At 42.4% G+C, this 15,016-nt stretch overlaps 1 protein-coding gene across 1 annotated transcript in view; it reads left to right on the plus strand.

The window, feature by feature from the left end:
* The window catches only part of SEL1L3 (SEL1L family member 3), a 106,144-nt gene that overhangs the window by 21,590 nt on the left and 69,538 nt on the right, over positions 1-15,016 (plus strand). The window contains exons 3-7 of the mRNA XM_069494200.1: positions 1,975-2,101; positions 3,756-3,877; positions 4,232-4,347; positions 6,832-6,890; positions 13,270-13,402. Of these exons, the coding sequence (XP_069350301.1) occupies positions 1,975-2,101; positions 3,756-3,877; positions 4,232-4,347; positions 6,832-6,890; positions 13,270-13,402 (557 nt within the window). The remainder of the gene's footprint in view (positions 1-1,974; positions 2,102-3,755; positions 3,878-4,231; positions 4,348-6,831; positions 6,891-13,269; positions 13,403-15,016) is intronic.

A 15,016-nucleotide genomic window follows, 5' to 3' on the forward strand; every position in this document is an offset into this window, starting at 1 on the left:
CTTTGGTTTTGTTGGCTACAAAAGGCATGTGTGTCTGTAAAATCATTTTAGATCTTTGGGTCTGAGATTTTTCTCTCCAGAGTCTTTTGCTGCGAGGTGTCCTGTTTGACCTGTTTTACTTTGATCCTGGGATAAAGGAGAGGCTCACCAACGTGCACTTTTAACTCTTTTCGCTTTGGAAACCTCCTTTATGAAGCCTCTTTTTCTTGGAGTCAGGTTGGGCAGAATCAAATCCCGTCTGTTTTGACAAATGTTTCTACTACACACTAGATCACTCAACAGCAATCACTAGCAGAAGGCTTCCTAGGGGTCTAACGTGGCCATCTGGTCTCTCATGCTCCACTCAACACGGTGGAAGCCAAACCAAGATTGAGCCGATATCAGCCTCTCTGGTGAGTTTTTTCTCCACGTTCAAAGACACCTTAGCACCATTTCCATTTCTAACGCCCCTTGCTGCTCCCCTAACACACCAGCAAGTCCAGTGTGCCCAAATTGAGCTCAAATTACAAAACAAAAAACAAAAACAACAAACAAAAAAAAAATTGAAGTGTTTCTGTTGAAATTGATAATTCCACCCTGTGGCTTTCCAAATATACCTCCACCTGTAACAGAACAGGTAGATTTGTGGATACTGGGGAAAAATTGGCTTATTTAATCCTATGAAATATATACACAAGGGCCTAAGATTCTAAAAACTACTCTTATGCTTTTCATATTATAATGAACCAGAGTTACCACTCTTTATTATAAATTATTTTCCTTTAGGAAATGAGAACCGACATGTCCAGCACCCTAGGCTGAGGCCCCCATAATTTGTGCCAATATTGATGTTTGGTGACTTACACAGAAGTCAACTCTTCTCTCTCCAAGAAGCTCAGGAAAATAGAATGTTTCCACCATTTAATCATAGATATTTAAACCAAGGAGTGTTTTAAGAAAGCAAAAAGTGTCTTTATTCCTAGGCTGAGTTAAGTTCTCTTCTCTTTGGTGGGGGGACTATGGAAAACAGAAAATTCATACTTAGCCTTGTGAAAAGCAGCAGGTATTAAATATAGACGAAACAACTCAGTTCTCCCTTTAAAATTTGTTATGGACATCCCTGTGTTTTCTAGAGCTACAGAAAAGAGTTCTCCCACGTCTGTGAAATAAAGCGGAAGACTTTCCAGTTTGGAGGGGTGTGGTTAGTAATTTTTGTGTAGGGTAGTGTGTTGAGTTTATGTGGAAAGTCTGCACAAAAGAAAAAAAAACTGCAGTTTTAAGACCATGGATTCTAAAACCAAATTGCTTGAGCTTGAACCCCAGCTCCACCTCTTACTATGCCCCTCTCTGGGCCTCAGTTTTTCATCTGCTAAACGGGGATAATAGAACTGACTTCATAGTTTATTGTGAAATTTAGTGAGATTATCCTTGGATTGTGCTTAGCATGTTGCCTGGCATACACTAAATGTTATTTTGGCAACTGTGCCTCTATTTCCTCATCTGTAGACTGCAGATAACAATGAGGACTAAATGGACTAATGTACGTAAATTAGTTCCAGCAGTGCCTGGGCCTTAGTCAGTGTGACGGAAGCATTAACTTACTGTTAGAACACAAATGCAAAATGCTTTCCTGAGCATTAGGAGGGCAGTATGTAAAATGGTTAAGAACACAGAAGCCTGAGTTTGAAACCTGAAATTTGGTTCCACTAGGCATTAACTTTGTAAACTTAGGAGTGGGCTTTTCATCTGTAGAATGGGACTAATCACAGAATCGGCTTCCTCGGGTTGTTATGAACACTAATTGAGATGGTCTCTGTAAAGCACTTAGCACGGTGCCTGGCATATATGCCGTGTTCAGTAAATGTTTGCTAATATTTTAGGCTGCCTCATTTAAATGTTTGATTGGAGCTGGGCAGAAGGTTCTAGGAAGATTGTGATTCGGGAAGGAATGCTTTTCTGGAGAGAATTGAGAGGGAGTCATTTTGCTGTTTGCAGATGTGATCACCCTTCTTGGCTTTCCCTATGCCTCCAGTGGAGAAAACACCGGCATCATAAAGAAATTCCTGAGGTTTCAGAACCGGGAACTGGAGGCCACGCGACGCCAGCGGATGGATTACCCAGTGTAAGGATGGGCGGCAGATGGGGGCTGGGCGGGCGGTGCTTGTTTTAGTGAGGATCAGAGCAGGCTAGAGGAAGAACGTAGGAGAACACACCTTTGTAAGGTGTTCTGCAAAACACATTGCGATCTAAATGGCTTAGACAGAATTTGTGGACCTGAAAACCTCAAATTAGTTTTGAATTATTCTTGCACGTAGCAATCCTCAGCGTGCCTTCGCCTTAATATGTAGGTTCCAGGAATGATGTGAGTAGGCAGTAAGGTGTAGAAGCCTGAGGCCTTGCAAGGTTGCAGGTGCAGCCAGCCAGAGCCGGCACAGACTGCAGCCTTGGCCTTGCCTTTTCTGTCTCGAAAGACTGGATGAGCTGCCTGAAATCTCACAACTTCTGATCTCCTCCACTGATTTTCAGCAAAACCCAGGTGTATATTTTTTTCCTTCTGCTGAATTGAGGATGCTGAAAATGGTTCCCGAGTCACCTCAGACTGGATGGATTTAACAGAGGGATTTAATTCTTCCCGTGCTGCTGGCTGTAGAAAGATCTTGAGTCACTTTACTGAGCGTATGTTCTTGCTAAGCTTCCTTGTAATAACTTATCTTCATGAGCTTGCTCAGCTGGGTGGGTCAGGAGGGAGTTATGTGGCACCATCTGTTTGCGTATCGTACCACTAATTTTCAGGCCAGATTATAAAGCCCAGAATATGCTAAAGGACTTGTTAGGATGTATCCCCAAAGAACCCTGGGGCTGCTGCTACTTTAAACCAAACTGTGAATTGGTTACTGGGGTAAATGGAGAGAAATTGATGCATTTCTTTTGACCTTGATCCATGTTGCATGTGGCAAATGCAGTTATTCCCACCTCCTCATCTTTGAACTACTGGTCACTAACACAATGTGTGGCATCAGGCAGGAGTTCGGCAGATCTTTTCTGAATGATTAATGGACCACATATCTTGGCTAAATGTGTCCTAGTTAAGTTGGCTACTGTTTCAGTATTTTATCTTCACTCTACAAATCACAGATGTACGATATTTTTCTTTAATTAAAATAGCCCCAATCCAGGAATGGACTAGATTAGTTGTTCTGTGTTGGTCAGCCAGAGCCGTGACACTGTATCCAGTTCACCTAATGTGAGCATTAAAATAGTATAGATGTGTCCCAGCTACCACATAGCGATGCCATTTGTAGATGACTGCATTTTTCTACCTTACGACTTTTATCTTTGAAAGAAACAAAATTGCTCAAAAAGCCCTAATTATGTTTTTTCTTTTAATCATAGAAATTGGAATAGCTTCTTACCAAATCACCTCTTATTAAAATCCAGATTTTTATTTTATGTCTGACTTTATAAGCCTCAATCAAGAATTCAAATATCAGGCATGTGAGATTCTCAAAGAAGAAGCAGAAACAGAGTTTTTGGTGCAAGGTAGAATGTCTGCTAGTTTTTGTACAGTGAAGCTTAACTCCTGTCTTTTGCAGTTACTATAACTATCTCTTTTGTCTCAAAAATCAAGCTTTGCAAGCTGATCTCCCATGATGAACACGAAGGCAAATTCATCCCTTCGTTGGAAAGAAAGCAATTTACTTGGTCATTGTTAACTGTAATTACCTGTTCTTGGATGATATCAGTCTGCAGAATTTTTTTCCCCCTCACTTTTATAGGTTTACTGTTTCATTGTGGCTTTATTTACTCCATTATTGCAAGGCCAATCTCTGCGGGATTCTGTACTTTGTTGATTCTAATGAGATGTATGGCACGCCTTCCGTGTTTCTCACTGAAGAGGGTGAGTATAAAACAGAACCTTTAAAATGATATTGTAATCTTCTCATGCTCTATTGACAGACACGTCTGTCTAGAATAAGGAAGATATTGTCAACGTGGCAGCTCAGCAAGAGTGATGGTTTCCAAACATGGCTTCAAATGGAACTTGTAGTTTTTTCTAGAAGCTTAAAACAAATGTCTTCCTTGCAAAGGAATGCATTTGTAAATGTATTTTTTGGTTTTGCTTTTTGTTTAAAGGAAAAAGGAATGTGATTTAGTCTTGTAGCTTCTTAGGACCATTGTTGAAAAGGTATAGCTACTTCATTCACTCCTAGGTATTTTTTGTCATTTTCATGAGCTTTGATTTTCCTTTTAGGCCATTTGCATATTCAAATGCACCTTGTCAAAGGAGAAGACCTTGCTGTAAAAACTAAATTCATCGTACCTTTGAAGGAGTGGTTCCGACTGGATATCTCTTTCAATGGAGGCCAGGTATCTGTATGCACACTCCATCATGAACTGTATGAGCATTTTCACTTAAAGTTAAGCATTGCTATAAAGCCAGGGAACAACCAAATCTGCAAAAGCAAATTTGTGGGAAATGATAGACTCATTACAACTACACACTTGCTAAATCAAACTTTTATAGATGGGAGTTTAAATCATAAGAATCCCATTCCATTTAATTAACTTTTAAAGTGCTTCTTTCAACTATGTTGTGAATGAATAAAGAATATAGGCAGATCTATGGCCACAATGATCTGAGCAATTCAGTCCTTTTCCCCTAGGGAGACAGGCTTTGTGGAGATAAATGCTAAAAAAGCATTGGCCATGTTTATATAGTGTTATTAGATCTACAGCTTTTTTTGTTTTTAAAGGAAATTTATTGGTTAGTTCAGCTAAGAAATGGTTTGACTGTTTTTGGCAGTTGAAATAATTGCTTCTGTTTGGCATTAAATAGACTCATAATAACTAACAAACATACATGGTAATCCTGGTGGGGTGGAGGATCTTTATCTACTTTGTACTGTAAAACATTGCACATAACTGTTCCAAACTCTCATAGCACCAATTTTATGGATTATAGCAAATCTGTTGTTATAATTGAAGACAATTCCATTTCTCGATATACATGATGCCACTTTGCTACCTTTTTCTGGTTACTTGATTTTCTCATCAGCTTTTCTTATTGATTTGCGATTTTCCTGTAACAAAACTGGAAGAGAAATTTTGTTTGTCTTGTGCATTAGACGATACACAGTCTTCTCTTGGTGTTGAGGTTTATCACATTTCCTTTTTCTGAAGAGAAAAGAAATCAGGTCAGTCCTTGCTGCCTTCCTGAGAAGAGTCTGTAAAATGTTAGCTGGGATTTTCTGAATGTCCGTGTCCTTAAAAATGTTAGGTGACATAGCTACGGTCCTCGTTTTAGCTCCCTATGTATGTGAGGATTATGATGGCATTATAGCTTGGTTGCTGCTTTCTCCTAAGGAGAAGGTCATCTCAGTGCTCTGTGTCCCTGAAACAGATATCAAATCATCTGAGGAAATTCACAGATCTTATTTTGCACCTGCTGTATGCAAGACACTATGCTCAAGTTGCTTATAGACTATTTATGGAAGTAACATTAAGCAGGTGAAGGGATGTCGTAAGGCAAGCTTAACTGCCAAATGATTCGTATTGATTACTAGAAGGGAGACAGCATTTCATGCTGGGATGCTCAGGGGAAGTTCCTCGGAGTAGGTTTCTACGTTTGGGCAGAATTTAAATGGAGAAGAAAGAAGAGGGTGGGCGTTTCAGTACATTATTGGAGGTTAGCAGATAAACCAGTTTGACTGAAGTAGAAGTTTGCAGACTGTAGAAAACTGATAGAAGAAAACAAGTTATGGCTTTAAGGCTAGAATTTGGAAGATCTTGAAAATCAGGGAATTTGGACTTCAATTTGCAAGGCAATAGGGTATCATGAAAGATTTTTGAGCAGAAGAGTAAAAGTGGTCCTCTAATGAAAGAGGTGAATTTAATGGCAGGGCATATGCTGGAGTCGAGCAGGAGAGAATTAGAGAGACCAGGTAGGTGGAAGAAAAAAGAATATTTTTTTGGTGCATGTAGACTTTTGCCCATTTGTCCTTCTTTCTATCCCATCTGGTTTCCCTATGCAGGTTGTAAACAATGCTTAAAGCTTTTCACCCAAAATCCACCTTTGTGGTGGGACTGCCATACTCACTGCTTTGACTGAATGGGCAAGTGACTTAAGGCGAATGCTTGGTTTAGGGAAACATCTGACTTGAGTAATTTTCTTTTCTGAACCAGTAAGTTGTATGGCTGCGTTGCGTTGGTTTTGAATGGGTTAGTTTGTCTTTCACAGACACAGTGTTGTAGCCACATCTTTGAAAATCTAGGTCGGCCAGCGCAAGGTTCCTAAACACTTGCTCTGCGGTAGCACTGGGGGAATATAAGTGGCCCCTTAAGTCCAGAGGCTGATGCTGGAGTCCAAGACACGGAAAGAACCCACGTGCGACAGCTAACAACATTCATGACAAACATTACCCAGTGCTTAGGGAAGGGGTGGTGGGAACCATGGCGCGTGAAGAACGCACAGCCTCAATCTTGTTTTCCTGCTAAGGCTCTCATGGAATCAGAGTAAATTTTTAAAAACTCCTTGTAGTATCATACACATTTTCTTGTCTTTCTAGACAAATAGATCAAACAAAACTTCAGCGTGGAGTTTGGAAGGATCTGAAACCCACTGGCAGAAGCTGCACTGTAGATATTTTTAGCCACCTCAAGTCATTTGAGGAAGTTAAATTTATTAAGTCTTAAAACATGCACAGGGCTAGTAAAGCGTTACTGTTACTTCTGCGGAAACTGATCAGGTGAAAGACTCTCCAGCACATGTGATGAGTACTTTATACCCAGGACTGTATTTATCCTGTGGGGCGTTGAGGCATAACTGATCCTTGTATATCTCTCCCATCACAGATAGTCGTAACCACTAGCCTTGGACAAGATTTGAGAAGCTACCATGATCAGATCATTAGGTAAGCGCAGTTTTTCTTTTTATTCAAAATTTGGCTGGACAAGGGTTAAAGAATTTCATTCTTTAGTCCTCAACCCTAATGTTATTTCCTATCTCCTCACTGAGCTTTTCCAAGCATGGACTCTTCTCTGCCCTGTAGCTAGTCTTTGTACTTTTTTTTTTGTTACCATGTACAAACTCTCCTGGTTTCCCGTACAACATTTTTCTCCAAACAAGAGAAACTAGTCCTCTCTCCAGATCTCATTGTAAATTCTTCCTTTCATGGCACTTTATAATTCATTTTCTTTGAAAATTATCTTCTGTGAAGGATTCTAAAAAATAAATCAAAGTATTAATGTTGCTTATTGAGGATCGTTGGTAACTTTGGCCTAGTATAAAACATAAAAGCAGACAGCCTTCATATTTATGTTTATAATCTGGATTTGAAATGTATGCAACTATTGATATTGGTGTCACTTTTCATTCTTATATAACCATTCTCTACAAGAGTCATAGAAACTGAGCATTAGGTCTCTTGCCTTGTGTTTCATAATTTTTTAATTTGCTCCTAGATCCACATATATTACTAGGTTTTATAGTGTCAGAACCACAGGGCAACCTTCATTAGGAATGCGGGATGCCCCGTCATAGTTAGATAATATATGCGTGCAGATGGTCCCCGACTTATGATTTTTTGACTTTATGATGGGTTTATTGGGGTAATAAATGCATTTTTGAGTTACAATATTTTCAACTTATGTTGGGTTTATCGGGACATAACCCCATCATATGTCAAGGAGCATCTGTAATTGAATATTTAAAAATAAGTGTAAAAATCAGAAACAAAAATGACCAGTTTTGTATGTATAATTTTGAAAAAGTGTATCAGGACTGCTGGGCCCTTTGTCTGGGGTGGAGGCTGGTTTATTCCTGCAGTCTTTGGTCATTTCAGTGCAGCAGGCAGAACGCTGCCCTTCCAAAGAGGTTCCAGGTAAGCAGCATTCCATGCAACCGGAATTCTCTTGGAAACTGATTATTAAAACAAGGAAAGAGAGACAGAGATAGGAATAGAGGGATTTTTTTTTCACCATACTTGTTTTCATTCAAATCAAACTGATTTCTTTTAGGCTCTGGGCACATAGAACAATTCTTATTTTCATGGCTGGATTAAAGGATTAGAGTTTTATAGAAAGGCTGGAGAAGCGTTGTTACTTAGCCTGCAATGAGAAGGTGTGGGGTGGCTTGATGGCTGTGTTGCAGCGTAGAGGGTGAGGGCTGAGGGCAGAGCAAAAGTCTTCGAGTGCACCAAGGTGGCCATGGCTCACCAGACAGCGTTCGACAGCCGGAGTTCTGTTACGTAACAGCTGGCCGTGGGGTCTTCTCTGGAAAGCTCGAGAATAGCAAAGCCTGAGCACTCTCTTTGGAGACACAGATGATCTGTGGGTCCTCTGGAAATCTCTTCCAGCACTGTGTTCTGTGAAGCGGGCTCCAGAAATTAAAGTTTTTGTTTCAGGATGTGAAGTCTAACATAGCGGCTTCCCCTTTCTTCCCCGCCCCCAACCCCAGGACGTTTTTGACCACTGATTGAATTGCATAGGCTCCTTTTCATTTTCTGTATAAGGGCTCCCTTTCCTCTCAACTGCCAGAGATTTAGAGGCCAACCTGAGTGAATGATAGACGGAGTGTCACGGTGATCCTCGGCTGGCACCAAGGGGAGACGAGTGAGGGACCTACCTTGAGCCTAAAACTTAAGGGGGTGCCCGAAAGCTCGGGGAACTCATTTGTTAGCTAGGGCTGCTGGACGGAACCAAGTACCGAAACTGAGTGGCTTAAACAACAGAAATATATCGTGTTAGTTCCCGAGGCCGGAGGCCCAAGGTCATGGTGCTGGCAGGGCCGAGCTCCCTCTGAACGTGCTCCGTTCCAGGACAGAAAAGCAGCTCTTCCAGCTTCTGCTGGCTCTTTGGCTTGTGGCAACATAGCTCTAAACTCCACGTGGCGTTCTCCCTGTCTCTGTGTGCCTGGGTCCAAATTTTGCCTTTTCTTAAAGACACCAGTCACATCGGGTGATGGGCCACCCTACTCCTCATCTTAACTAATTATTAATATATCTGCAATGGCCTTATTTCCAAATAAGGTCACAATCTGAGGCCCTGGAGATTGAGACTTCAGCATATGGATTTGAGGGGTGGGGGTGGGGCACAATTCAACCCAACAGTAATCGTGATAAATAGTATCTTAATACAATATTGATTTAAAAACTGAAATGAATGCAAAGAATCCGTGATGAACAAAATATCAATATTTTAAGACAGGATCAGTATGAGCGTATGAGGTTCTAGGGATCGGGACTGATTTTGGGGTATATACCGATTCGACATCCCAGTTAAAGAGCGAAATGATTCCTTACCTAGTAAGAGTGGCGGCGCCCAGACCCGGGAGCGCCTCTCCCCACTGCCTCGGCTCCCTTCGCATGCTCCTGGGACCTCCCTGTCCCAGACCAACTAGAGGTAAAGCCAAGCCCAGTGGGGGGTGTTCAGAAGCCCCCTGGGGTCCCGTGGTTGGGTATTTGGAATCTCATCTCTACCAGGAACCCTGTTTTCAGAGTGGACCAAGCCAGTGGACTAAACATCAAGCATCTCCCCATTTACTGATTATAGGTGTTCCAAGGGAAGCCTCTTCACCACCCTCCCTTTTGTTTGTTCTTGAAAACATAATGACGGCTGCTGTCCCACAAAGGTGGTGTAGGAGGATCAGGAATTAAGTGCTCAGAATGGCAGTGCTATGCACAAGTGAGAGGCTGTCAGTAACACTCGGTGACAGGAAACAGCGTCAGTCCTCCAGAGTATTAAACTCATTCATTTATTCACTCATCCAGCACGTATTTGTTGAGCATCTATCATATGCCAAACACAGAGCTTGACTCGGGGAATAAAATGATGAACAAAAAGAATACAGTCCCTTCCTTCACGGAGCTAAAGAATCTAGTGGGGGAGACAGATGTTAAACAAGTAAATTCACAGATAAATTTAAAATTACAAGTTGCGGTGAATGCCAGGAAGGAAATGCTTAGGGTGGCTTGAGAGGAGAACAAAGGGGTCAGAATTTAGAGCAGGTCCCGAGGAAAGGACATGTAAGGTGATAATTACTATAAAAGGTACAGGAGGCAGCTAATTTGAGGCTCTAAGTTCTCCTACCAGAGAACCCTCAAGCCGGAGCTATTTCCTGATTCTTTCGGGCTGCTGGCGCTCTGCCGCAATCAGCCAGCGCACTCTCCTGTGTCCAGATAAGAATAAAGACTGTTTGCCAGTGTCGTGTCTGAGGTTTTCGAAAGGGATCGGCTTGGTCTTTGTAGGAGCCTAGCTCAGCTTTTATGTCAGCTAAATTGATGGCCATCAAACAGTGCGTGGTACAAGGAATCTCTTGCAATCTTTGTGCAGACACAGAATTTTAGAGAAGAAAAATGTGGACACGCTGGTATAGACGGAGACCAGGCTGGACAAATCTCCTGTTGGTTGATAATGACAACTTAAAGATTACAGTCCAGTGCCACTGGGACCAAGTGATTTGTTATTAGTTGAAAAACTCCACTAAAGCAGGGATTCATAAAAACAGATACTTACCTTAAACATTTTTTAAGCAGTTTTTCTGTTTTTGTTTTTATTTTTGTTTTTCTTTTTTGAGGTAGAGTCTCTTTCTGTCACCCAGGCCAGAGGTGTAGTGGCCTGATCATAGCTCACTGCACCCTTGAACTCCTGGGCTCAAATGATCCTCCCACCTCAGCCCTCCAAGTAGCTGGGACTACAGGCGTGTGTCATTATGCCCAGCTAATTATTATTATTTTTAAATTTTTTGTAGATAATGGGGTCTCACTATGTTGCCCAGGCCAGTCTTGAACTCCTGGCCTCAAATGATCCTCCTGCCTTGGCCTCCCAAAGCACTGGAATTACAGGCATGAGCCACTGCACCCGACCATTTACCTTAAACATTTTATTTTAATTAAAAAATACATATAAGTGTACATTTATTGGCCAGTCTTTCTAGATACAGGGCCTTCCTTTGAGTACAGATCTGCGAATTGGAGTTTCTTGTGGTCTTTCTCATATGTACAACACACAATTTCTGTTTTTTCCAAATGAAAAGAAAACAAAGACATTTAGGAAACAGAGTCCAAAACCCATCCAGATTTCCTCAATTTATTTTCCCAACCTTTCATAGTTGTCTTAATGCCACAATTTTTTTAGTAACCTCTCTTTGCTGAGTCTATCCAAAATAATCAAGTTAGTTTTTGTGGAAAGAACAAGTCTTTGTTCTACACTCATGTTTTATCAGATTACATATTTATATATTAATAAGTGGTATGATTACAATGACCATGTGATTGGCATTAAGTGGTTTGAGAATAAACACATCTTTCCTTTGCTAAGCATGCAACTCAAACGGTGAGAGCAAAAGTCTAATAGTGGACTAAGTTAAAAATAATTACAACTGTAGCTAACAGTTATGGTGCTTACTGTGTGCCTGACTGTGCAAATGCTTTGCTTATGTATTAGTTTATTTAATCTTCACAACAACCATATAGGTAGGTACTATTACTATTTCCATTTTTAAAATGGGGAGACTAAGGCTCCAGAGAGTGGCCTTCTGGCAGCGAGCAGCTAGCACGCTGCAGGCGTCAGTTAAAGTTTTGCAGAGGAGTGGAGACCGACAGGTAAGCTGGCGAGGGGACAAGTGAAGAGTGAGAGTTTGTCCTGAGAAGCATCGCTTAACATCAGTCCAGTGCCAGGTGCTGTCTCCTGAGGGCTGTTGGAATGTTCACGTCTTTCCAAGGTCTTGAAAGATAGAATCGATTCACACTTCTCGGAGGTGGTAACTTTGCGGCCTCTCCTGAGAAAAAGGGAAGAGGCCCTAATGCTCACAGTCCTTCAAGGCTGAGATTCTGAACAGGAAAATAGCAGGAGCTGGAGCCCTTCTTTTGCATTTTGGTTGCATTTGTACAGAGCTAATTTCTGAGCGTGCCCATTGCTTCACCCTGTGGTGCTTCCTCTCTAGCCAGATGCACCTGCTAGAGGTTGGGTTCTCATCCCTTGCTCTGGAATAAGCCTGGGCTGCCTGGCTTTCCTGATTCAACTGAGGGTAGCTCGCTGTCTCCATCCACGTCACCCTGGCCCTTTGCTGCCTCAGCCCCCCGGGCTCCTGGCGGCCTGCCTGCCTCTTGTGTCCTTTCCTTGTGCTTCCATCTGTCTTCTGTGCTCCCTGGCTCTTTCCTCTTTGCCTGGCCTCCCACTTGACCCCCCCTTGCTGTTCACATCTTGTCTACCCATTGCTATTTCAGTTTTTAAATAGGCAATAAATGCACATGGTTTAAAAAGTCAAAATTACATGAAAATACAGTTGAACGTCTCGCCTCCAACTCTACTCCCATGTATCCCTTCCCATCCCGCACCCGGTGAGGAAATACTTGTATTAGTCTCTTGTGTATACTTCCAGAGTTTCTTTATGCAAATACAAAAAAAAAATCCATTCTCCTGTTTCTTAGATAAGAGGTATACTCTGTGTTCTGCACTTTTATTTTTTCACTTAACATATTTTGGAGATCTCTTCAGATCTTTAACTCTTTTTTCAAATGTATAAAAAAGCTCCAGTCCAGGGCCCATTGGGTGGATGGGCCAGTTCTCACAGACAGACACCCAGGGTTTGCCAATTTTTGGTGAATATAAAACAACTGCTAGGAACACTTTCATGCATTTTATTTCTCGCCACCTGATTTTTGCCTCCATTTCCTTCCTGACGCTTTAAGCCCTTCAGGACAGCGTGGAGTGGACCTGACATGTCACCTGTGCCGAACTCCTGTCTTTGGTCACGCACTTTGACCTTGCTGGGGCGTCCTCCTCTAACTGAATTTCACGGCAGTCCTCATCTGATAGTCCACATTTTCAGTATCCCCACAGCCCCCTTCTATTCATTCAACAAGCTTTTTTTTCCTTTTAGAGCAGAATATTTCCAATTAAAACCAACAATTCCAAATAATTCTATTGATTGCAAGCAATATCACCAATACTAATAGCACGGATTGAGTGTTCACTGTGGGTTAGGCACTCTGCTAGATGCCTTACATCTTTACATTTCACTTAATCCTTTTGACAATCCCACGTGCGAAAAACAAACGAGAAAAATGAGAAAACAGTCTTAGAGAGGTTAGGTGACTGGGCCGAGGTCCCTCGGCTGGTAAATAGCAGAGCAGGGATCCCAGCCCACCCACACTGGTCCCATCTGCTAAAACCCAGAGTGAAGGGGTGGGGACAACGTGGGTTAAGTCTAGGAGGGTCAATGAAAGAGTGTCTTTTTAAATAATCTGGTTCCAGCCCAGGGCTGTCTAAATCCTCTGTGCTCTCGCCTAGCTTCCGGGAGGATTTCCATTACAATGACACAGCTGGGTACTTCATTATTGGAGGGAGCAGGTACGTGGCTGGCATTGAAGGGTTTTTTGGACCCCTGAAGTACTACCGTCTCCGCAGTCTGCACCCCGCCCAGGTGAGTCCAGGGGATCAGAAAGTTTGCAGCGCCCATGGGTGATGGGTGTGCGGCTCGGGGGTATGGCACCCAGGCCGGACGGTGCGTCACCTCTGTCATGGAACATAACTAATATGGACACTCCTCCCCACCCCCAGCAAACGCAATAGTAGATTTCTGTTAAGGTTTGGTTCATTTAGTACTCATAAAATGGAAATCATTTACCTCCTCTGTTTTAATAACTACTAGCTTAATTACAGAGTAGATTTTTATCAGGCTGTTGCCTATCCAGTGATTAAGCTAATGAAAGGAGAGAATCTTAGTTATTTGGTAAAGCTTCTCTTGTATGCTATTATTTAAAGTATCAGAAGAGGAGAGGCTGCAGCAAATTAAAATCTTGGTTCCATTGGCTGCTCTCTCCAGAAACGCAGGCTCACACTGGGGCGGGTTGGCAGTGTCTTTACGGATGGAAGAGGGCTTTGTGTTCAGAACTGAATCTACCGCACAGTGGTTCTCACATCCCAAACCCACCCCGAATGGAACTGCCGGACTCTCCGGGCCAACTCCAGCCAGGCTGGTCTGGGAGAGGGCTGTTTCCCCATGTGGGCGCCCTCACAGCTGCTTTCTGGGCTGTGATAAGGAGATCAGGACCCCACTGACACCTGAGAGAGGAACATTCGTTCATTCCCTTGACCCTGTGGGGTTTATTCTGGGAAAAGCAAATGTCACTAGGCAAAGCCATAATTAGGAAAACTGGGGGGCCCTACTGCCCATGGGTGACGTCTTAGAGCCTCTGTTGAGAGACCTCTGTGAAGAGAGAAAATGACATCATGTGTTCATTAGTTCAACAAATGCGTGTTGAGTACCTACTATGTGCCAGGCTCTGGGCTAGTGCTGAGTCAAGCAAGATGGATTAAGAAGGTAGCTTTACTATTAGAAATAATGTCGATATGGCATCTCTTTGGTTCTCCTGGAGAGAGCTGGAACCCATTCTATTAAGTGAAGTATCCCAAGAATGGAAAAATAAGCACCACATGTACTCACCAGCAAACTGGTTTCCCTGAGTGCACATTTGGGAATAACACCAATTGGGTATCGGACAGAGGTCGGGGCTGGGTGGAAGGGATGGTTGCACACCTACATGATGAGTGCGATGTGCACTGTCTAGGGAATGGACACAATTGAAGCTCAGACTCGGGGTGATGGGGAGGCATGGGCAATGTATTTAGCCTGATCTTTTGTACCCCCATAATGAGCTGAAAAACAAACAAAAAAAAAGAAGGTAGCTTAAAAATTTTTTTTGGAGTCATTCTATAATAAAGACATCTGCACTCGAATGTTTATGGCAGCACAAGTCACTATAGCAAGGATGTGGAAACAACCCAAGTGCCTGTCAATCCATGAGTGGATTAATAAAAAATTGTATATGCATACCAGGGAATACTACTCAATTATAAGAAACGATGGTGATCCAGCACCTCTTATATTTTCCTGGATGGAGCTTGGGCCCATCCTCTGAAGTGAGGTATCACAAGAATGGAAGAATAGGCACCACATGTACTCACCATCAAACTGGCACTGACTGATCTACACTAAGGTGCTCACACAGTAGTGATATTCTTTGGGGGTAGGGGG

The sequence above is a fragment of the Eulemur rufifrons genome, chromosome 19 (assembly GCF_041146395.1).
Source record: "Eulemur rufifrons isolate Redbay chromosome 19, OSU_ERuf_1, whole genome shotgun sequence".
Lineage (NCBI taxonomy): Eukaryota > Metazoa > Chordata > Mammalia > Primates > Lemuridae > Eulemur > Eulemur rufifrons.